The sequence below is a fragment of the Arvicola amphibius genome, chromosome 1 (assembly GCF_903992535.2).
Source record: "Arvicola amphibius chromosome 1, mArvAmp1.2, whole genome shotgun sequence".
NCBI classification, from domain to species: Eukaryota; Metazoa; Chordata; class Mammalia; order Rodentia; family Cricetidae; genus Arvicola; species Arvicola amphibius.
The window spans coordinates 113886018-113910503 of NC_052047.1; the positions used below are offsets into that span (position 1 = coordinate 113886018).

The 24486-nt window shown below is 38.6% G+C and overlaps 1 protein-coding gene across 2 annotated transcripts in view; it reads left to right on the plus strand.

The window, feature by feature from the left end:
• The window catches only part of Usp47 (ubiquitin specific peptidase 47), a 101126-nt gene that overhangs the window by 58689 nt on the left and 17951 nt on the right, over positions 1–24486 (plus strand). For both annotated transcript variants that reach the window (XM_038319622.2, XM_038319631.2), the window contains exons 9-18: positions 8786–8881; positions 8971–9123; positions 11591–11758; positions 14977–15108; positions 15664–15740; positions 16197–16252; positions 18673–18785; positions 19592–19696; positions 20422–20629; positions 22837–22952. In XM_038319622.2, the coding sequence (XP_038175550.1) occupies positions 8786–8881; positions 8971–9123; positions 11591–11758; positions 14977–15108; positions 15664–15740; positions 16197–16252; positions 18673–18785; positions 19592–19696; positions 20422–20629; positions 22837–22952 (1224 nt within the window). The remainder of the gene's footprint in view (positions 1–8785; positions 8882–8970; positions 9124–11590; positions 11759–14976; positions 15109–15663; positions 15741–16196; positions 16253–18672; positions 18786–19591; positions 19697–20421; positions 20630–22836; positions 22953–24486) is intronic.

Consider the following 24486-nt stretch of genomic DNA (forward strand, 5'->3'; position numbering starts at 1 on the left):
AGATATCACCAACATTTCATCAGAGTGGACATTCAGGAAAGAATAAACAACAGCAAAATCAGTAAGCATCTCAGTAATCACAGGTCAAGTAGAAAATCTCAATAGGAATTTTAAGAACTTTTGTAGTTGAATGAAAATGAAATTATAACATCAAATTTGAGACACAGGTGACACAATTTTGAAAGGAAAACTTTGTTTGGTTCATTTAAAAGGAAAACATTGGATGGTTCATTTAAAGGTAAAAGTGTCAAGTCAGTAATCTTAAGGATTCATGTATCCTGGATAAACAAAAGCAAAAGAAACTCAGTAAAAGCAGTTATGTAATCATAATACTTTCTTTTTTTTTTTTTTTGGTTTTTCGAGACAGGGTTTCTCTGTAGCTTTGGAGCCTGTCCTGTAGCTTTGGAGCTCTTGTAGACCAGGCTGGTCTCGAACTCACAGAGATCCGCCTGCCTCTGCCTCCCGAGTGCTGGGATTAAAGGCATGCGCCACCGCCGCCCGGCCTCATAATACTTTCTAAAAAGAGTAGAGATGAGTAAAGAAAGTGGGGGACTAGAGGTAATCAGTAAAGCATTTTATTCTTTCAAAACAGGTTTTCAAACCACTACAGCAAGACTAACAGAAAAAGAAATGACAAAAACTGTGGACGTTGGGATGAAAAATATGTCACTCACAGGTTACTTAAGCACAACTGCAGCCAAGTACAAATTAGATGACTTCAATAGTCCTGTGTAACTTCATAATTGACAAATTTTGAAAAAAGAGATTTTCAAGTTTGAATTGTTTCAGTGGCACTTGTACTAAAAATTTTAAGAACAAAATATGAATTCAACATGATCTCTTTTTTAAAAAAAAAAAAAAAAAGAAAGAAGACTCTTTCCAAGATTCTGTCTACATTGTCTAAGCAAAGATGCTTGTTCTCAGCACTTTGTTCCGTGTGGCCAACTCACATAAGTGGGACGAGCAAGGACTAAGCTGACCTCGTGTTTTTAATATACACATTGTATAGAAAATCCTAAAGTGGATATAAAACAAGCAGATGACAAAGCAAACAAGAATGAGTTTACAAGGCTATAAGATAAACATTCAGAAGTCATTGTAATTTAGGGTACTAGCAATGAATATTTGAAAATGAGGTGCAAAACAATAGTATTGCTTTCAATCCTGAAAAAATAAAGTTCAAGTGTAAATGAAAAACAATAACAAAAAAACACATATATTGAGCTCCTTTACTGAAAACCAGAAAATCTCTGGAAAAGGTGTTTAAATGGAGAAATCTTCATTGATTGAAGATTCAGCACAGAAAAGATATCAGTTCTTCTAAAATTACATGGTTGTAATACAGTTCTTATGAAAGTCACCAAGACTTTTAATAGCATATATTAATAGGAACTATAATAACCAACATAATTTCTTTTAAAAAGAGTAAAGTGGAAAGAAAAGGTCTACCTAAATTGAAATGAATGCTACTTAGCAATAAAAAGCCTTTTCATATTCCTGCAATTATTGGGGTACTGTAGTATTGGCAAAGGCATAATTGAACAGAAAACCCAGAAATAGATCCATACACATTTGCCCAACTGAGTTTTTGACAGACAGGGAAATAATTCAGGAAAGGTAGGATGAAATATTCAAGTAATGGTGCCAACTGACTACCATTAACATCCATCGCACACAGATGACCCTTGCTAGTCATGTGTGAGGGCCTGATTTTTGATCCCCAGAGTTCGCATAGAAGTTGAGCATTTTGACACACACAATTACTTAAAGTGCTGAGAGATGTAGAAAGGAAGATACCCAAGCCGGGCGGTGGTGGCACAAGCCTTTAATCCCAGCACTCGGGAGGCAGAGGCAGGCGGATCTCTGTGAGTTCAAGACCAGCCTGGTCTACAAGAGCTAGTTCCAGGACAGGCTCCAAAGCCACAGAGAAACCCTGTCTCGAAAAAAACCAAAAAAAAAAAAGGAAGGAAGATACCCAAGGTTTGCTAGTGTTTGTAGGAACCTGCTTGTTTGTTTCCCGGCTGCCTAGACTCCCAAAATAATCACATGAAACTATATTAATTAAATCGCTGCTTTGCCAATCGCTTAAGTGTATTGCTAGCTAGCTCTTAAAACTAGAATTAACCCATTAGTTTATATTTTACCACAAGGCTTGTTGCCTACTGGCAAGGTTCCAGCAGACAGCTCCCATCTTTCCCCTATGGCGACTCCTGACTCCACCTTATTTCTCCCAGCATTCAGTTTAGTTTTCCCTGCCTAGCTACACTCTGCCAAGCCATTGGCCAAAAGCAGCTTCTTTATTCGTTAACCAATAAAAGCAACACATATACAGATGAACTTCCCACACCATACTAGAAAGATACCTGAGGTTTGCTAGAAAGGTACTCAAGATTTTCTAGAAAGAACCCTGAGGTTTGCTAGGAAGATAGATACCTGAGGTTTACTAAGAAGATATCCAAAGTTTACTAGGACGATACCTGAGGTTTGCTAGCTGACCAGTCTTAATCATGTTTGGCAAGAGACCCTGTCTCTAAAAATAAGGTGAAAAACAATTGAGGAAGACATGTAACATTGACCTTTGACTTCAGTATGTAGACACATACCTATACACATGCTCAAGGTGACATATACACAAACTAATCATGGCATTTAAAGGTGATGACAGTGCAGAGAAACTGGGTTATGTTGCTGGTATAAATTTAGCATTACAGGCTATCTTTATGAAACTGAATGTATAATTGATACAAGTCCCAGTAATTATATTCTGGACCATTTATCCAAAAGAAATGAATTCATGTTCATATAAAAATGTGTACATTAGTATTGATTGCATTTTTAATACTCAAAAACTGAAGTAAGCTGAGATTTGCTTTAACAAGTAAATGAACACATTGCAGTGTGTATAAGCTATGGATACTGATTAAGCAGTGATACGATCAGATGGTTAATACAATCACTAATTTGAATGAATGTGCAGGAAATGATGCTATATGGAAGAAAGCCAGTTGCAAAAGTTGACAAAGTGTCTGATTTCATTTACATAAACTTGGTCATGTAAATGTTTTTATGACTACATTTTAGAACTGCACCACGGATGATAAATATGCATAGAAGTTAATACACACACTGGGACAAACAGTGAAACTGGGACTATCTGAGTGGGGAATGCAGATCATATTAGTGTCCTTTTCTTAGAAATGAAAATTTAAAAAAATGAATGAATGAATGGCTTAGGTTAAGGTATCTAAAGTTCTTTCTCTAACTCAGAAGAAAGCCTGTCAGGGAGATGGTTGAATATAACCATTTATAAAGAAACATGTTGGGCTGGAGAGATGGCTCAGTGGTTAAGAGCATTGGCTGCTCTTCCAGAGGTCCTGAGTTCAATTCCTAGCAACCACATCGTGGCTCACAACCATCTGTAATGAGATCTGGCACCATCCTCTGGTGTGGGGGCATACATAGAGGCAGAATGTTGTATACATAATAAATCTTTTAAAAAAAATCATGTTGCTTTGCTGCTGTATGTCACCAGCAAAAATTGTTTCCTACATCAATCATGCAAGAGATAGTGCTCAGTGCTTTGTTCCAGTTTTTATTATTTGTCCAGTCTAGAAAATAGTCATTTCAATACTGGTTCCCCTATTCTAAACAAAACAAATGTTAAGTAGTAAAGGAATAAATGGATCTGTGGAGAATACAGTTAGGCTGTCAGAGGATTAGGGTACTACTGTGTTTCTTTGGTTGTAGTTGTGCCTAGATTATGTGCATTGCTCTAACCATGTTAGCCTGTCATTTATATGACTTATCAAATGGGTAGATGAGATGACATTAAATTTTCTAACTAGCTGATTTAATTTTATGATTACCTTATTAGCACACCTTTACAAAGCTCATGATACATTAATTTATCTTTATCTGGTTTCTGGAATATCTCCACATATCCTTCCCTAAAGCCCAAGAACTGGATGTAATGGAAGTAAAATCCATGTAACACTGCATCTGCATTGCTAGGAGATGGAGGGTAATACACTGTTTATAAGTAGCAAAGTGGACATGAAGTTTAAACAGACTTTCCATTGCTGCTGCTAGCCTGTGTGTCTGAGCATATACGTGGGATATGTAAGAAAGCAAAATATAAAGAGAAGCACACTCAGAAGTACCCATGCCCGGTGAGTGAGCATAGACTGGAGCCTGATAATCTATGGTGCTAGCTGTAGGGAAGGAATTTTATAGTGCTCAAGATTAGGAATAGCAGCCTTGGAAGTGAATAAAAAAGACTAGTGCTTCAGGATCAACAGGGAGAAGTTAAAAAAAAAAGAAGCTGCCTACAAAAATGAAAGGAGACCATACTTTCCCTTGTATATGTATCCAAGAAACCAATCTTTACTAAACTGATAAAGAAGGTGTACTCAGACTAAACGGTGCTGTACCCAAAGGATCAGGAGGATCAGATTTTGGATTCTCTTGTCATAAAGATATCAGTATTTTATAGTGTCTGTTCCCTTCCCTCCCCTCTTGTCTAATGCTGATCAGCTCAGGCTACCTGATGCTCTCTATTGAGAATTATTCCACACGCTACCCAGTACAAGCTGAGGGAAGAAATGCCAGTAGGAGCAAACCATAACAGTTCTTAAACCAGCAACAGAGAGCCTGGGACCTCCACTATCAGGAAAACTGAATTCATTAAATTTAAAAAGTAAAGTATCAGAAATGAAGACTAGATTGAAATTGTCAAGAAAAGATGAAATTCTTTGGGAAATCAAAAATGAGAGATAAAGATGTGAAAAAGATTGTTGGTGAAGAATTAGAACTGTGGGAAGGTGTTCCAGTATCAGAATATGAAGAAAAACATGCCCCAAACTGACAACTAAATTACAAGCCAGGAAAACCTTCAGGGAATAAGAACAATGGCAAGTCTCCCTTTGAAGTATTTCATGTAAATCAGAAAGTTATTTTAATGAATCCTGAAACTTCAGAAGGATAAGTTGTGCTGTTCTCATTCCTCCAAAATTAGATGGTGGTGGCAGAGTAACAATCTCAAGAAACTTAAACAATGGTACAAGCCAATGTATTTTATCCAAGCCAAGAATCTCTTCAGTTATGACAGCAGTAAAAAGACAAGGTTGAACAGTTAGGTTCATTGGATACCGTGTTCGTGAACAGAGTCTAATCTAACCACAAGACAGGATAAAACAAAGTGGGAGTGTGGGATGAACAGGAACATGATGTGTTACTTGTGTTAAAGTACAGAGAATACCCACTTTACGACTAAGGAAAGAGAGGGCCAGAGTAAGATCACAGGCTGTTGTGATAGGGAATAACAGCTAAAGGAAGTAATAAACACACATGACATCTGTATAGTAGTGATCAAGATAAAGCGGAGCATGTCAGTCATGCCAAACATGGATTCAGATAGGCATGTGTTACCTGTTGAAGACTTGTAAGATAGTCAAGAGACTGCTAATGAATGCTCAAACCAGAGTTAGTAGGTTGATAAGGCCTGAGATTTTAGCATGTTCTGCATGAATCTTTCTACAGATTGCTTGTGAGCTTCAACGGAAAGATACAAACTCTGTAGTGGACAAATGGACAACATCTTGACTAAGCAGTTAAGAACTGCGCAAAGCCTATTGTGACCAGGATGCCCTTAGAAGGTCTCACCATTACTTACTTAGTAATCTAGCACGTGATGTGGAAAGTGATTCTGAGTATAGAGAACACCAAACAGGCCAGGCTACAGAAAGTGCCATTAGATAGCTAGTGTCTGAGAGAAGGCTCTGTGGGTTAAAGAGATCTTAACACACAGCCTAGTATATCCTGTGAATGTTAACTGCCAAAAGTACTTTATCAGTATTAAATTTCCCTAAGTTTGGTAGCTATACTTTTTATGTACAAAATCCCCACTCAAGTATTAAGATGTAAAATATATTGTATGAACTTAAACTTATGGTTTGGTAAAAGAGCAGAATACTAGAGATAAGGAAAACAGGTTGTTTTTTTTTTTTTAAAACAAAAACTGAGTTTAAATTTATTTTGTAAAAACATCTGTTGAAACAGATGTGTTAGAGCATGCCTTTAATCCCAGCACTTAGGCATCAGAGGCCAGCTTGGGCTATATAAGTTCCCAAACAGCCAGAGCTACGTAATAAATAGATTCTGTCTTTAAAAACAAACAAACAAAAAAACACCTCTGCTATAAACTGTCAGACAGAGACCAAAACACAGTTTAATAAAATTAATTTTTCAAGTTTGTTCGGTGTTGCTCCCTCTTATTTTATTTGCTTTTTGTTTGTTTATTTTTGTTTTTTGAGGCAGGGTTTATTTGTGTAGCCTTGGCTGTCTTGAAACTAGCTCTGTAGACCAGGCTGACCTCAAACTCACAGAGATCCGCCTACCTCTGTCTCCTGAGTGCTGGGATTAAAGATGTGCACCACCACTACACCACCAGGCCCCTTATTTTATTTTTTAAACATAGTTTTTTTATTGATTCTTTGGGAATTTCACACCATGCTCCCAATCCTACTCATTTTCCCAGTACCTCTATATCTACCTCCTACCCACATAGCGCCCCACCCAAAAGAAAATTTAAAGAATATTAGTTCAAAACAAAGCAAACAAAATCACCACTTTGCTCCTCCATCTTTCCCACCTCTCCAACACCTCTTCATTCATTTTAGTGGCAGTGGGAGCTGTGGTGTGTCAAGCAGTATACCCTTTTGTCCACTCAGCTTTACTTGGAAATGTTCATTGTGTAATGTATTGACAGTCAGGTTCGGGGCCTCTGACTTCTAGTACGCCATCAATGCTTGACCCTCACTGAGACTCCTCTCAGATACCCTGCTGTTGCCCCAAGTTATAAAGATCCTGCAGCTATGGTTCCATAGGGCCAGTCCCTTCATGCACTCCTGCAGGTCATAGATGGGGTAGATGTTGGGGTATGCCAACTCAAAGCCCTGGATGTGGGCCTGGGTGGTAGCTCACGTGGTCATTCCGTTCATTACGGCCCACTGGGACCACTTCCCTCAAGCGAGGGGCGGAGCCAGCTCTTCTATGCCATGGTGAAGAGTGTGACCAGTTCTTCTGCTACAGTGGCTGAGTGGCCTGTGCTGCCTCCTGGGGTCATGGTAGTATCAAGGCCCAGGCTGCTGCCCAGGACTATGTCTGGGCCCATGATCCTACCACAGCAGAGAGGGTCTGTGTTGACTCTTATTTTATTTTTTGAGGCAGGGTCTGTGTAGCCCTGGCTGACATAGAACTCAAGAGAAATCGTCTGCCTCTTCCTTCCCAATGCTGGGATTAAAGGCCTACGCCACCACTCCCAGCACACTCTGTCTTATTGTAGATACTGTTCTATCAGTTCACACTCTATTTGGAAGCCTTCTAAACTTGGCTTCAGTCAGTGTTAAGCCATAGCTGTATTTTATTTGTTTATTTTTTGTTTGTTTGTTTGTTTTTCCAGACTTGGTTTCTCTGAATTCCTGGCTCTCCTGGAACTTACTATTTAATTCCAGGCTGTACTTGAACTCACAGAGATCCACCTGCCTCTGCCTCCTGAGCGCTGGGATTAAAGGCATACACCACCTGCATCAGCTGTAATTTTTTTAAGATTTTTTTGTTTTAAAAGAAATTTTTCATTCTTAGAATATGCTTCAGAGAAAAAAGTAATATTTTCAAGTGTATTCTGACTGTGATTGCCAGTAAAACACTTGGTTGCACATTAAGAAAATATCTTGCTACAGTTTCTCCCTTCTTGGTGCTTCCTTGTGAGATGAGAAAGAGTAAGAGATAGAATGAGTTGACAAACACTTGATTATCTTGTCAGTCTTATATTTTGTCCCAGAGTAAGCTTTGTCAAATGGTAAATGAAGCTGTGAGCCTCACCATTTTACAGTTAAGTTCATTTAGCAAGGTTGAGCATCTTTATCTTTGGGGGAACAATGTGTTCTGTTTTAACAGAAAAAAACTGAAGATGCTTTGCCTTAGATTCTGTATCCTTTCCTTGGCATGGGATGTGTTGTCAGTAGTTCTGCTCTTGTGTAAAAAAGATACCATTAAAAAGGATAGGCTTCAAAGCTACAGAGAAACCCTGTCTCGAAAAACCAAAAAAAAAAAAAAGATACCATCAGATGACATTTGAGACCATACATCCATCTTAGTTTGTTGTATTGAGTATTGTTTTAATTTGAAGTGCTAGTGATTAAAGTTTTTATATCCACTGGCTTTTGTCTCTGTTAAGTTTCTTGCTGCTGTCTTAAGACTGTATTAAGAAGAAAAGCATATGGCTCTCCTGTGTGAAAGTCCAGGAGCCTGCGTGCCTTTGACAGCAAGAGCAATACCACATGGCAGTCAGAGGGTTTTCGTTGTAAGTGCAGGCTGTTGTGACTGTAGTGATTAAGGGTGACTATTTGAGTTTTAAAGATGGATCATGTGAGGACAGTTGTAAGTGCCTGTAAAGAAAGTTGAACTGATACAACAGACGTCTCTAAGATGCATGCAAGTACTTCCTAAAGATCAGAACTTTACTTTCTATATAATTTAGTTAAACATGACAATGTAAAAGTAAGAAATTAGGTACACAATACTGACCAAAGCAATTTTTATGAAGAATGAAGTAAAATGATTTTAAAATAACTTTTAATTATAATATTTTGCTGTTAATTTTAGGATTAGTTTTTTAACCATTCCATTCATAAGAGTTTTGGTGATTTCAGTGTTTCTTATTTAAGACTTTGCTATTAAATAGTATTTTAAGCAATTATAAGACAATTCCTTTTTTTCTAACCAGGAAGAAGCTCTGCATGCATTTATTCAGCCGGAGATTTTGGATGGCCCAAATCAATATTTTTGTGAACGTTGTAAGAAGAAGTGTGATGCTCGCAAGGTAAGAGGCATATGAATATTATCATGTAATTGTCTGAGATATCGGTATTCAATCCATTTGTATCCTTAACCACACATGCTTCTTTTTAGGGCCTTCGGTTTTTGCATTTCCCCTATCTGTTGACCTTACAATTGAAAAGATTTGATTTTGATTATACAACCATGCATAGAATTAAACTGAATGATCGAATGTCATTTCCGGAGGAGCTGGATATGAGCACATTTATTGATATTGAAGATGAGGTAAATACTTACTACATTTTCTTGTTGTACTTTTCATTATACTCTTTTAGTTTTAATTGTTTTAAATTGCTTTATGTATATGAGTGTTTTGCCTGGAGGTATGTTTGTGTGTCACATGTGTGTCTAGTGCACTCATGGGCCAGAAGATTGTGTTGTAACCTTTGATACTAGAGTTAGAGACAGTTGGGAGCCATTGTGTGGAGGCTGGAAATCAAACTGGTGTCATCTGGGAAAGCAGCCAGTAATCTTACCACTGAGCTGTCTGTCCAGCCCCACTTTATAAGTTAAAACTGATGAGTTTGAAGTGTCCTTTTAACAGCTTTCTCATTCCTCACGTTCTTCATGGTGCGCTCCATTAGAAGACTATTGCTGGGCGGGTGAAAAGCTTTTCCTGACTGTGTCGTTACACTACATGTGTTCTTATTTGGCTGGAATAGTGTACGCTCTTCAAGAGACAAAAGGGTTTCACCTTTGGAATTCAAGATTGTCTCTTGAATTTGGGTAGTAAGCTTGTTTCATAATTTCTTCATTACGAAACTGCTGTAGCTGGGTTTCTGATGTTTACTACACATGCAGCACATGTATGTGAGTGAATGAACAAAGTAGTCCATGACCTCAGTGTCTTGTATTTGCGCTAATCCCCTTTACAAGAATTAAGGGATTTGGTTACTTCAATGGAAGGTTTGCTAGCTCTTACATTAACTAAGTTGGAAAGACAAACATACAGGAGGTTTTGTCTAGATCCTTTTTTAAATTTGTATTTTGTTGAACTTGAAACTTTAAATAGTTTGAACATGGAATTTTGATGGAAACAGGACAGAGTCATTAATTTCTTTCTATTCATTGACCTCCCAGGGTTTTCTAACTTTCTTTAATTTAAAAAAAAAAAATTGTGTGTAATCCTGCTTGATTCTTTACGATGTTCTCCTGATCACATTGTATAAAGCATTATAGACAGGAAGGGTAGTTGTTATAGGATGATAAACCCTTACTATTTCTAAGAGTTTTGTGTGCTTGTTTGTTTTTCTGATTACTAGATGTAAAATCTGTCTTCTAGGAGCTCAAAATGAATTATAAATAGTTGTCGCATTTCATTTAATATTTGTCTTAGTTAGGGTTCCTGTTACTGTGATGAAACACCAAAAGCATGTTTGGATGGAAAGGGCTTATTTGGCTCATGCTTCATCATCACGGTTCACCACTGAAGTCAGGACAGGAACCTAGAAGTAAGAGCTGATGCAGAGACCATGGAGGAGAGCTGCTTATTGGCTTACTTCCCATGGCTTGTTCAGCCTTCTTTGTTAAGAACCCAGGACTACCAGTCTACAAGTGGTTCCACCCATAATGGTTCTGCCCTTCTACATCAGTCACTAGTTAAGAAAATGCCCAACTGGGGGCTGGAGAGATGGCTCAGTGGTAAGAGCATTCACTGCTCTTCCAGAGGACCCGATTCAATTCCCAGCATCCACATGGCAGCTAACAACTTTCTATAACTCCAAGTCTGACACACCCGCACATAGACATATATGCCTGCAAATAAAAAAAATGCAAATAAAATAAAAATAAATTACTAGAAAAGAAAGAGAATGCCCTATAAGTTTATATATAGCTTTTCTTACAGAGGCATTTTTTTCAATTGAGGTTCCCTTCTCTCAGATGACTGTAGTATGTGTCAAGTTGACATAAAACTACCCAGTATAATATTTGTGTGAGTATTGAAAACAGTGAGTTCATTCAGCAAGAAAACAGACTTTTTCTGCATTCATCTGTGTTGGGATTAGAGGTATACACCGTCATGCTCAGCTTGCAGTTATATAAAAAAAGACGTTCACCTTTTATTTTATATTGAATTAAATTTCCTTGAAGTAAGAAAACTACTGCACACTAGATGCTTACTTAAAAAAGTTACCAACAACAAAAATTATTCTTGCCGCATATTACTTGGTTTCAAGAACTTAAATGCAGTGCCTTATGCACATCGAGGGCATTCATCCTGAAGAAATCTTAACCTATGTCAATAAAAATATTGTAGGTATCTGTATGAAGCATTAAAAGGAAGGAGAGGAGAATGTTGCTTGGGTTTCTAACAAGTAGACTTCTTCAGCTTAAGTCTGGATGACTGAATTGAAAGTAGCCAAGCATGGAAGCATGCTGTCCCTGCCCTGAGTACACCAGACTATAAAGTTCTCATGGACAGATAGATGGCTTACTTCTCTTTCTATTTTGACACCTTACGCAGTAATTAAAGACAGCATTTTGTTGAGATTGGGAGCAGAAGGTGTAATTTGGAGCTTAGGATAGTTGATCCTAAGATCTGAGTTTAAGAGAAAACAGATAGTTTTAAAATAAATACTTCTCTTAATCAGAACAATGTCAAACTATTTGAACATAGTAGAAGATATAGATAAAAGTTTGAATATCTTTTCCTTTATTTGGCATAGATTCTAAGATACTTGTGTCTTATTAGAAATCTCCTCAAACTGAAAGTTGTACTGATAGTGGGGCAGAAAATGAAGGCAGTTGCCACAGCGACCAGATGAGCAATGATTTCTCCACTGATGATGCTGTTGATGAAGGGATATGCCTGGAGAGCAGTAGTGGGACAGAGAAGATTACAAAACCTGGCCTGGAAAAGGTACCTTTTATGAAGTTCATTGGTATTAGATGCTGAGCATGCTAGGCAAGTAGTCCACCAGAGAACTATGCCCCACTTCCCTGCATGTTTTAATTAGAGAATTTAGTGATTTCTGGACTTCTGTATTATTTTGTTCTTCATTTTTAAAAATGAACACTTTTTAAAAATGTTTTTTGTGGTGGGTGTGATTATAATTGTATTTACACTTGGGATGCTAATTCCTAGGAAACTGTACTGTAAGTTATGTTGTGTTAGAATGGGTGCTGCCTCTGCCCTTGGCATTTATCAGATCTCCAAATCCTTTCTCATCACTGAGTTTGCTCATAGAAAAAAATGAGGATGTTGGACTTCATTTATTACATTTTAAGAATTCTGACAATAGTACATTTCTGAAACAGTTAATAACCATAGTTACCTAGAACTTGCAATCTCAGAATTTTCCAGAAACATAATGGGGAGGGATTGCTAATTACAATCAAACTTTAAAATGTTACTACTAACCACTAGATATGTACCTGGAATCCCAGCAGCACTTAAGTAGCAGAGGCAGCAGGATCTCTTTGAGTAATACGTTCCAACCAGCAGGGGCTACAGAGTGAATCCTGCTTTACAAAAGTAATTTTCTCAGCACAAATTCTAGATTGCAGGTAAATTTTGAAACCTACCTTTTACTTACCTTGATTAATTTTAGTTTGGGCAATAAAATTTGAACGATACAAGTTTTTAGAATTTGTTCTAGACGTTTCACTATGTTGTAATTCTAGTCAGTTTACTATTGTGTAAGGCACACTTTAATGTGCTGAAACTTGATTTTGGAAGGTCTGGGTACTTTTTAAGCAAAGAATAAAGAGGAGAGGACAATGGAAGTATGCTCACTTAGCATTCCCGAGGCCCTGATTTGTTCCCTAGTGCTACAAAATGGAAGAAAGAGGAGAGCTCTCCAGAAAAGTGAATGAGCTCTAACAGGCCTGTCCAATAGTACACACCTGTGATCCCCAAATATAGGATAAAAGGCAGAGAATTGGCTGCAGGTTTGAGTCTAGCATGGTCTAACAGTTTGTTCCAGTCCAGAAAGGGTTGCAAATTAAGATCCTCTCTCAAAACAAACTTTAATAAAAACCTTGCTTTACCCATTTGAAGAATCTACTTAGGATAAACAGTCTTTTTTTTTTTTTATCATAACCTTTCCTGGAGGCTCTATTTTTCTTTTTAATATTATTTTATTTTATGTGTATGGGTGTTTTGCCTGACTGTCTGTGCACCGTTTGTGTACCTGGTACCCTCAGAGGCTAGAAGAGGGTGTCTAGAGTTGCAGATGATTGTGAATGCTAGGAATTGACCTGGGTCCTCTGGAAAAGCAGCCAGTGCTCTTGACCACTGAGCCATCTCTCCAGCCTTGGGAACTCTATTTTTATTCACTCCAGGTAGAGATGGCGATGACAGACCAGAGAAAGGGTTTCTTCCAAGTCCAGCTTGGTGAACCAGTGAGTTTATTGGACTTCTTTAATGGAGCATGATGACTCTTAGGCAGCTCTATCACCAAAAAGCCCACTCCAAGCATGGGTAACTACTTATAAGAGTCTCCCTTTGAAGCACCTTGTTACTACTGCTTATATAACCTGAGCCTCTGAGTTGATAAAAATCCTTGTGTTTTTAGGTGGTTGTGGAGTTCTTAAGACTATACATATATTTAAAGATATATATACATATATTTTTAAAAATATATATATATATACATATATGTATGTGTATGTACCATGTGCATACTTGGTACCTGTGGAGGCCAGAAAAGAGTAGTTGTGTGCTATAATGCAGGTGCAGAAAACCAAACCTAGATCCTCTACAAGAGCAGCAAGTGCTCTTTAATCTCTGAACTGTCTCTCCGACTCCCTTGTGAATTTCATATAAGTCTTCTGTGCTGTTATATCTTCTCTATCATGTTTTGTGTTTTTTGGTTCTTTTGTTTGGTTGGTTGGTGGATTTGGTTTGGTTTTTTGAGACAGTTTCTTTGTGTAACAGTCCTGGCTGTCTTGTAACTCACTTTGTAAACCAGGTTGACCTTGAACACATAGAGATCCTCCCGCCCAACTTATTTGGGGTTTTTGAAATAGTCTTACTTTATAGTCCAGACTGGCCCCACTCACTGTGTAGCCCAGAGTGGCCTTGCGTTCATAGCTGTTGTCCTATAGCCTCTCAAGTGCTAAGATTATAAGCTTGAACTACTGTGTCTGGCTGCTGCTTGTTGTTTTTGGAGAAGAAAATACTGGTAGCCAGGATTTACTGGAATTTACTGGAATGCTAGTCTGAGAGAGTCATAAGTTTGAGGCCTACCCTAGGCAACCACCTGGGCAATCTCAAAATGAAAAATAACAAAGAAAAGCAGGCATATAACCAGGTACTGGAGCACTTGCCTAGCATCTATGAGTTCACTCTCCACTACTAACAAAAGAGCAAAGAAAAAGATAGACAGAGGTTCTTAGTTTATTATAGACAACATCAGGCATGTTTAAGAGTTGAAAGGCCATAAACTGAGTTATTACAGAAATAGCACGGGTGTGTGTGTGTGTGTGTGTGTGTGTGTGTGTGTGTGTTTTGAGACAGTGTCTCTTCTATGGAGCCGTGGTTGTCCTAAAACTTACTATGTGACCAGACTGGCCTTAAACTCAGAGTCTCAGAGTTCTGGCTGCCTCTGCCTCCCAGGTGCAGTAATTTAAAATATAAGCCAACCATTTCTGGCTTGGATTCATTATTATTATAAATAATAAATACCATATTAATATGTTATTAAAATACTGCATGAGTACTTTAGAATGTACTTCAAGTTACTGTCAGAAATAGAATTTTATTTAAAGACAAAAAAAGCAATGTGTTGGTAATTTCTTGATCTTGACTATGCAAATTAGAAATCCTTCTATTTAGTAGTTACTTCACAAAATTTCAGACTCTTATTTTCTCATAAATAATCAAGCATGTGTTACAGACATATATAGTTCCAAAGATTACAAGACAGCATAATAACAATGTAAAGAAGTATACTGGATGAAACCTGTTGCATACTAAGTTTCTTGGTGACTTGCTGTTTAACGTTATCTAAGGGACAAGTTAGCTTACTGTAGGATAGTTGTCACGTTACTTAATTCTGTACCCCTAGGAAATAAGGGCTTTCAAATAAGGGTTTTGTAGTCTTCTCTTCCAAATTCTTTTTCTTCTCTCCTTAGAACTCCCTGATGTATGAGCTTTTCTCAGTGATGGTGCATTCGGGGAGTGCTGCTGGAGGTCACTATTATGCTTGCATAAAGTCATTCAGTGATGAGCAGTGGTACAGTTTCAATGACCAGCATGTGAGCAGGGTAAGACTCCTGGAGTGGAGAAGTTACTCAGTGGCCAGGTGTTTATTTAGAGCAGAGATGCCTATGATGGTATTTCTCAGGTCCCCGTCACACCAGTCTTTCAATGTTAACAGTGTCCTTGTTCTGCTTTTTTAGAACTTGTTAGATGTTTCCAATTTATATTACACCTTTCCTCTAGCCCTCACCCTTCTTATGTACACCTTGTGAATGATGTAGGAGTAGGATCCCTTGAGCCTGCCTCACCAGACCAGCCACTGGTAAACTGAATTATCTGTGTGGTGCTTCTTGAAAATATCATGACACATCTAATTCAGAAATTAAAAGGTTGGATTAGAATTGGGCTTGATGGTTCACCAGTAGTTTCTAGCATTGAGGAAGCTGAGACAGGATTGCCCAGAGTTCAAGCCCAGGCCAGGCCAGGCTACAGATTAAGGACCTGTCTCAAGAAGGAAAAAAAAAAAAAAGACCTAGAATATTGGGTTACATATTTACGTGTTGACATTAATGTAATGGTGTCATTGATTTTTACAAAAGAGTAATGTTACAACTTTTTAGATAACACAAGAAGATATTAAGAAGACACATGGTGGGTCTTCCGGAAGCAGAGGCTACTACTCTAGTGCTTTTGCAAGGTAAGCAATAGCATTTTGATGCACTGAAGTGAGTTGTAGCTTCTCTGTGGATCTTCAGCCTTACCCAAGGGTCAGCAGACTACAAGCCATGGGCATCTGTTCATAAGTGCTGGCTGGTGCGTTCCCACTATAACAGCTGAGTTGTGGTCTATAAAGACTAAGCTTTTTCCCTTGGCTCTTTCTAGCAAAGCATTTTGCTAGACTTAGCTGTAGTAGGCACTGTGGTGCACAGCCTTCTTGATAACTTCACTGTGTTACTAAAAGGTGATGTTTTAACCTTTTCATAAGTGCACCATTAACAGCAATGAGGATTTTTTCTTTCTTTCTAGAATGTTTTAATGTGTCTGTGATTATTTGAAAGAATAAAACTAACATTTCAAATAAAGATTTGATACTTATAAATGGAATCTACCATCTATCTGAAGAAACTGTTAATCTTTTTTATATTTCTCCTAGCTCAACAAATGCATATATGCTGATATACAGACTGAAGGATCCAACAAGAAATGCAAGTATGTTAGCCCCTCATAAAGTCATTTCCTTAGCATATCTTTCAAACCTATATAACTACTTTTAGGTGATAGAGCAATTAACAGCTAGGACTTTTTATACCTGGGAGAGGGGAATTATTAACACTGTTGCAAAATAACTTAAAGTGATAAAAACATTTGACAAGAATATGGAAAGCTGAGCACAGGGATGTGTGTTTGGACTCCAGTCACTTGGTAGGCTGAGTGAGGCAGGAGGATTACAAGTCTGGGTCTACTGACTATTTAACAGGAACTTGTTGGCTGAGATTTCTGTTTCCACCTGGTCCTGAAGTTGTTCAGTCCCAAAGAAACACACAGAGGTCTACATTAATTATGAACTGATTGGCCCATTAGCTCAGGCTTCTTATTAACTCTTATAACTTATATTAGCCCATAATTCTTATCTATGTTAATCACGTGACTTGATACCTTTTTTGGCAAGGCAGTCACATCTTGCTTCCTCTGTGTCTGGGTGATAGATGCAAGACTGACTCTTTCCTCTTCCCAGAATTCTCCTGTTCTTGTCGTCCCGCCTCTACTTCCTGCCTGGCTACTGGCCAATCAGCATTTTATTAAAATAATACAAGTGACAGGATAAAAAGCCATTGTCCCACAGCTCGTAGTAGTTTTAAAGGAGCTGAGACCACAGTTCAGTGGTAGATTCCTGATGAGCATTTACAATTCTGATAAGCAGTACTATACACAGGCACGCACACAAACAGGCATGCACTCACACAAGCACACCCACACACAAGTTGGAGTACTTTATAATACACTTTCTGTTTGTTAGGTGAATTAGATGTGTACTTTAAGTAAGATTGTGTTCTGTGTGATGCTCACAGGTAACCGACTGTATGTCCTAGAGCAAATCACTTGACTTTTCTGAGTCTTTGCAGATGTATAGACTGGAAATGATGACACCTTGGAGAGTCGTTACACATGAATGAAACAGCACTTTAGAGTCTTGCAGCATAGCTAGTGAAAGCTCAGATTAGCTACTGTTTGTTTCAATTTCAAGCTTTTTGGGTTCATTACTATTTGCTTTGTATGACAGAGGACTATGGGTAGCCTGAAATACTTCAGAAATCTTTTAATATAGAGAATTAAGTATCTGTTTATTTGATTAAAGATCAAATAAATTTTTGTGAGTCTAGTACAAATCTTTTAATTTTATTAAAAATCAGAAGACAAACAAGATGGCTCAACTGGTAAAAGACAGTGCTGTCAGGCCTGATGGCCTGATTTCAGGGCCAAAACCTTCAAAGCTGCTCTCTGACCTCCCAAGAATAATCTTGAGTATAAAGTGTGTTTGTCCTTTTTACTTATATTTTTGATTTTTGTTACTTTAAAAGCTTTCGTTCTTAGGGTTTCTTTTCTTCTTGCTAATTCACAGGGTTGGAAGCATGTTAAGGTGTGTGTATGTTTGACTAGAGATACACACACAGATGATGAATTTACTCATATTTTCATAATTTAAAAAGTAATCACTAGCTTTGATCTCAGTATTGCATTTTAGGAACTGATATGCTCTTAATATATCTTTTCAACTATTATATTTTTTGTGAACAAAAGTTAGTTTGTGGACTCATTCACTGCAAGGTTTAGAGTGTAGTCATCATTTCAACAAATGTTAATTTTGTAGATTCACTGGAAGCAAAACCAGTATTGTAATCCATGTATCCTGTATGCCTTGTGTAGACAGTGCAGTGTTCTAGCCTTTGGCTAACTCCCCACGCTAGTTCTATGGTACATGCTGGTGGCAGGGTCGGGAGCACTGTATCATCTAGTTGGGAATGCTTGTTAGCTAGTTGATTGCAGGAAGGTGTCCTGTACAGCCATCGAGGGAAGATTTCTTTTGTTTAGGCTAGAGCTAATTTCTGGAAACTGCATTTTTACAGGTCCTATTGATATTCATTGTTCTCCTTAAAGTTACACATTCATTGGCTTTAGGGCTGTTTGAGGGTGAAGCGAAGGTAGTAATGCTATCATTATGTAGTTACAATCGCACATGTAGCAGCAGTTCCTTTACTCATTTGCATTATATTCTAGGCAATAACTTTTGGCCAGGCGCTTTTAGTAAGCTAAAGGAGTCACAGTCTGGAGAAGTAAAGTTGCCCACTGCCAGAGGGTTCCATCCTGATAGCACAATTTGAAATTTAAAAAAAAAAAAAAATGATTTTAAGTTTCCAAGCCTTTTTTAAATTTTGAAATCTCATTGCATTCTCCTAGTACTTGAACCATTTACTGGGTCTGAATATGATTTCACAATCAATACCTCCTCACTGTTGCCTGGAAGAAACTTCTGTTTCACACTGAAAGAAGGATACATGTTTCCATGGCAGCGTAGTACAACAAAAAGAGGACAAGAAGCTGCTCTGAGTGACAGTATTTTATGTTCCTAGAATTTCTAGAAGTGGATGAATACCCAGAACACATTAAGAACCTGGTGCAGAAGGAGAGAGAATTGGAAGAACAGGAAAAGAGGCAACGAGAAATTGAACGCAACACATGCAAGGTTCGATTCCATGATTGTGATTGACAAGTGCTATTGTGGTTTGCTCCTCTGACTGCTGTCATTGTTATGGTAACCCAGAGTTGGTCCTGTAGACAGTTCTGTGGTCAGATGAGCACAAGGATGAGCAAAATCTGGTACTGAAGCATGGTGATGTGCAGCATGGTGCTCATTGCTCATGTGACTGTGTGAGGCCAGCATTCCCAAGTTCTGAAGAAGGAAGGACTGGGAAATGCATAGAATGGAGGTCATTCTTCAGTTACTCTCCCATGGCCCTCTCTGTTCTCCCTTTAAAATCCTTAAACAGACAGGAGGTAGCTGCCCACTCCTTTAATCCCCACACTTGGAAGGGAGAAGCCAGCCTGTTCTGCAGAGTGAGTTCCAGTACAGCCAGGGCTACGCAGAGAAACCTTGTCTTGGAAGGAAGGAAGGAAGGAAGGAAGGAAGGAAGGAAGGAAGGAAGGAAGGAAGGAAGGAAGGAAGGAAGGAGAATAGTCCCAACTATGTTTTTTGTTTTTTAATTACATTGTTTTGACAATGAAGAAAAGTGCTATCTGCTGTCTGACGTGATGGAACACACCTTTGATGAGCACTCAGGAGGCAGAAGCAAAGGCAGGTGGATCTCTGAGTTCGAGGCCAGCCAGATCTACAGCACAAGTTCCAGGACAGCCGGGGCTGTTGGAACCCTATCTCAAAAAAAACAAACAAACAAAAAAAAAACAACAACAACAACAAAAATGCTGTCTGCCAAACAGTTCAGCTGTGATGATTGACCTAGTGAGTTGATGATGGTATTTTCTGTTTTGTAGATAAAATTGTTCTGTTTACATCCTGTGAAACAAGTAATGATGGAAAATAAGTTGGAGGTTCATAAAGATAAGACATTAAAGGAAGCAGTAGAAATGGCTTATAAGGTATGTCTAATGCACAGTTGGATTTTAATTTTAATAATACCCAAATTTTATAGTTGAGATAAATGATGGAAGTACTTTGTATTTGACGGCTTCTCAGTCGTCGCTCTACCCCACCTCCACCCCCGCACCATCTACCAGCATCTTCATCTGAATACCAGTTAACCTTTCTGAATCCCAGAATTAGAATTAGAAACACTGTTTTTTTTTTGCTTTCTGTTTATTTAGCAAATATCTATTGAGTGCCTTCTGTATGAACCATTAAGATATCAGGGGGAAGACAAGGTCTTGTCCTCATGAAATTTATAGTTCAGTGGGAAAAAATTTTTTTTGATGATTGGCAATTATTTTGTTTAGATGTCACAAAGTAAATCAGTAGTATATTGAGATAATTTATCCTGAAATAGTAACCATAAGGACACAGCTGTGTCATTATATAGTTTGTGTTATTTCAGGAATAATGAAAGGTGACCATTAAACATACTAAAGCTAGGCATCAGTATTTGTGAGGTAGAGGCAACAAGATCAAGTGTTCAAAGTCATCCTCTTTCACATAGTGGATTCAGGGTCAGCCTGGGTTACATGTGGCTCTTTCTCAAATAAACATATCTGTTACTCTGATAAAAATCATAAGTATACAGATATTATTGTCTGTAAAGATCTCTTGGTAGGATTACGGCACATGAGAATAAAGCACTCTGTTTTTACTTGGGACTGTGTTTTGTTAGATGATGGATTTAGAAGAGGTGATTCCGCTGGACTGCTGTCGCCTGGTAAAATATGATGAGTTTCATGATTACCTAGAGCGATCATATGAGGGAGAAGAGGATACACCAATGGGCCTGCTCCTAGGAGGAGTCAAGTCCACATACATGTTTGATCTGCTGTTGGAGACTAGAAAGCCTGATCAAGTTTTCCAGTCTTACAAACCTGGAGGTAAGCAATTTTATACTCTTGAGTTAAAATGGGCTTTAAATTACTGTGATCAAATGTTTTGTTTATAGAAGTAAATGATTTAAAATTTTTTATGTGTTCCTAAAGTATACATAATTTTGACAAGTTGAGAAGTAACCAGTGTTTGGTTGGAAGCATCACCCCAGTTGCTGCCCCCTCATCCCTATATCCAAAGAGTCTGGGATGTTTGGCCCAGCCCCCTGGCATCCTTATATCCAAAAAGTCTGGAATTTTGGGTCCAGGTATCACTGCAGCCCCCTGGCATCCATTCTAAAATGTTTGAATGGAACTTTCCATTCCAGGCCTCCCCACCCTGGGAGTTGCCACAGCCCAGACTCCACCTCTCGAAAAAGCCCACCAAAGGGGTCAAGAGGTCAAGATCACTCCCACAGGCTGTTTAAACTGCCCCCCCCCCCAGAGAACAATCACATGGTCTTTCCAGCCTGCCCCCCACCTCCACCCCCATGTTTTCCCAGAGCACTAGCATCCATTAAACCTGGGCTTTTTCTAATTTGGTTTGATTTTGTCTGACCAGATCTGGATTACTGCGTTGGCGAAGAGGTTTGTTGGGCTGTAAAAACTTTACAATCAGCAAAGAGTTTGAAGTTAATTTTTAGCTTATGCTGGGCTAGCTGGGACATGCTGTGACTCCAGCAGTGGGGAGGCTGAGATGGGCACATCGCAAGTTCAAGAGGGCACATTTGCTAGACTTTGTCTATGCACAGAATTTAAATAATGAACAACAACAGCAACAAGAAAGCACTCATTTCTTAGTCTTCAGTAGGGTTTCCTTCTTTAATGTGGAGTGCTAAATGGTGTAGTGTCTGCTGGATGATACGGAATGCCTGTAGTTACCAGCTCAACTCCGGAGGCTATCTCTGTCGTCATCTTTCCCTCTTCTGCTCTTTCCCCACTCTCCTCTCCTATTCGTTATGGAAGCCATATGCTGTAGCACAAATAACAAAAACCCAGAGACAGAAATTGGCATTCAGTCTGAAGGTCAGAAAAGCAAAACAGCCAGCCATTAGCTCTTCCCTCTACCTCACCCCGAAATGGAGATCGATCCTGCCTCCAGGAATCTCAGAATGCTGTGTGTGAGAGCTATCTCTCCTGTCTTGTATTCCTCCCTAGGACTGGATTAAAGGCACCACCACTGTCTTGTTTCTGTGACAAGCTAGTGTGGCTACTAGGATTAAAGGTGTGTCACCATTGCCTGGTCTGTAAGGCTGACCAGTGGGACTGTTTTACTCTGATCCTCAAGCAAGCTTTATTTATTAAAATATAAAAGAAATGAAATATCACTATAATATGCTTCCTTGCTTTTTTTATTGGTTTGTTTGTTTGTTTGTTTGTTTGTTTGTGGTATTTCAAGACAGGGTTTCTCTGTTTACATCCCTAGCTGTCCTGGAACTAGTTCTGTAGACCAGGCTGGCCTCAGACTCACAGAGCTCCGTCTGCCTCTACCTCAAGTACTGGGACTACTACTGTGCCACTACTGCCCAGACACATCCTTGCTTTTATGGCTCTGCTGTCCAACATATATTTGTCCTTTAAGTGAACAGAATAAGGGGAAAATTGAGAATTGACAGTAAAACAAAATAACTGCTAAGTGTAGTTCTTGATGGCTATTTCTTTTTCAAGTGACTAAAATTTAGTTGTCAATATGATCTAAAAACAAAAGAGAAGCAGATATGCCAGACCAGTTTGTGCATAGAATTTTCCATGGGATTTGATGGAGCTTGTTTATAAGTAGTCAGGGTTATATCTGCCCCATTAGTATTTATTCTGCAGTCTCTGCATCCATACATGCTTTCAGTGCCGTGGTTTTCTTTCCATTTGGATCTTTTTACATTTGTATTTTACATTTGATCATAGGTAGAAGACCACGAATCAACCAGATTGTGTTTTTAATATGCATAATAAATTTGAAGGTGGTGTTATATTTTAAAAGGAAATAAAACATTTTTAAAATTATATTTGGATTTTTTGTGTTTAACACAATGCATCAGTCAAAAATAATGCTTTTTAATGAACATTAGATGAATGTAATATAAATCTACTATATTGAATATATGAGAGCATAGTCTCTTTGCCATGTGTTAGAAACATATTTAGAATGTGCTGCTCATGTAAAATACAGTTTAAAAAGATAACCTTCAGCTATGTTTTTATGTTTTCCAATGTAATAGAAGTAATGGTGAAAGTGCATGTTGTTGATCTGAAGGCGGAGACTGTCGCTGCTCCTATAACAGTCCGCGCTTATTTAAATCAGACAGTTACAGAGTTCAAACAGCTGATCTCCAAGGTAAGTTATAAAATTAGACTTTGAATATTTTTTAATTCTTGTTGTGTATGGCTTGCTGGTTGTTTCAAGTTGTAGGTTCTACTGTAAAGGGGCAATATTTATAGGCAGAACACAATTGAAAGCAGAAACACACTTCAGGTAGAAGAAACCAACTGAGCAACATTTAGCATGGCACAGTAGCACTGATCCAGACTATAGTTTGAGCTGGGTGAAACACTTGGTAGGGGTGTGAATTCAGTTTATGTCTTGGTTATGGTTTTTATTGCTATGAAGAGACACTATGAACATGGAAACTCTTATAAGGAAAGCAGTTAATTGGGTGGCTTACAAGTTCAGAGTTTTAATCCATTATCATCAAGGTGGGACATGGTGACATGCAGGCAGTCATGGACCTGAAGAAGGAGCTGAGAGTTCTGCATCTTACACAAGCAATAGGAAGTGGTGGTCTGTCTCATTGGGCATGACTTGAGTATATACAAGATCTCAAAGCCCACCTCCACAGTGACACACTTTCTCCAACAAGACAACACCTACTATAACAAGTAGTTATTATCCTAATAATGCCATTCCCTTTGGGGGCCATTTTCTTTCAAACCACCAGTTTCACAAAAGGCTTTGAAAACTAACTGGGCTCTCATTGGCGCAGCAGTAAGTAGATCCTGTTTGCTATTTAAATGTTGTAGTGATGCATCAGATGTGTGCCACGGAGTGGAGGTCCAGTGACACTAAGCTGATGTTCACGGCACATGAAGGCTGAGTGTGGGGGGCACTGAGGAAGCTGTTCAGATCATTCCGGTAAAGGCCTATGGTCAGGGCTGAGGGACAGTAGAGTTTAAGAGCGGCTATGTAAGTGGACACTGCCAGAGTTGTGGTTGCTATGTTTCAAAGGAAGACAGAAGCACAGTGAGTTGTTTTTATTATTTTGTAGACAGGGTGTCACTGTGTACTGGACAGGAACTCACTATGTAAACCAGGCTAGTCTTGAACTCATAAATTATATCTTCCTGCCTCGATCTCCTGGGTGCTGAAGTCAAAGGTGTGCAACAACACACCCAATCCTTAATGTTTTTTATTGCAGTTATTTATTTTGTGGTGTGTTTGTGTATGTATACTCAGGCTATGTGACAAGCAGCTTTACCCATTGAGCCATCTCACTGCTGAATGAAAGGTAGTGACATTAACAGCAGCAGTAAAGTGAGGAAGCAGACTTGACAGTGATGGATTAAATAGTGGCTCAGAGAAGTACAGTGTTTAGCCATCTGTCTTGCCTTAGTGTCTGGGGATTTACTAACCATCAGTGTTGTGGTTATGAGGGATTTTTGTCAGGTTTGGTGACTATCACTGCTGTGTTTAAGCAGTAACAGCTAAGAGACTTTAGTCACTGATGGCAGTTACATCAGAAGACAAATCATACTGTATTGTTCTGCCTGATGGCTAACTTGCTCACACATGCATGCCAGGTGATCATATGGCTCTATACATTTAAAGTGAGTGCCACCTGCAAAGATTTTCAGTCCAATGCAAAATATAAGCT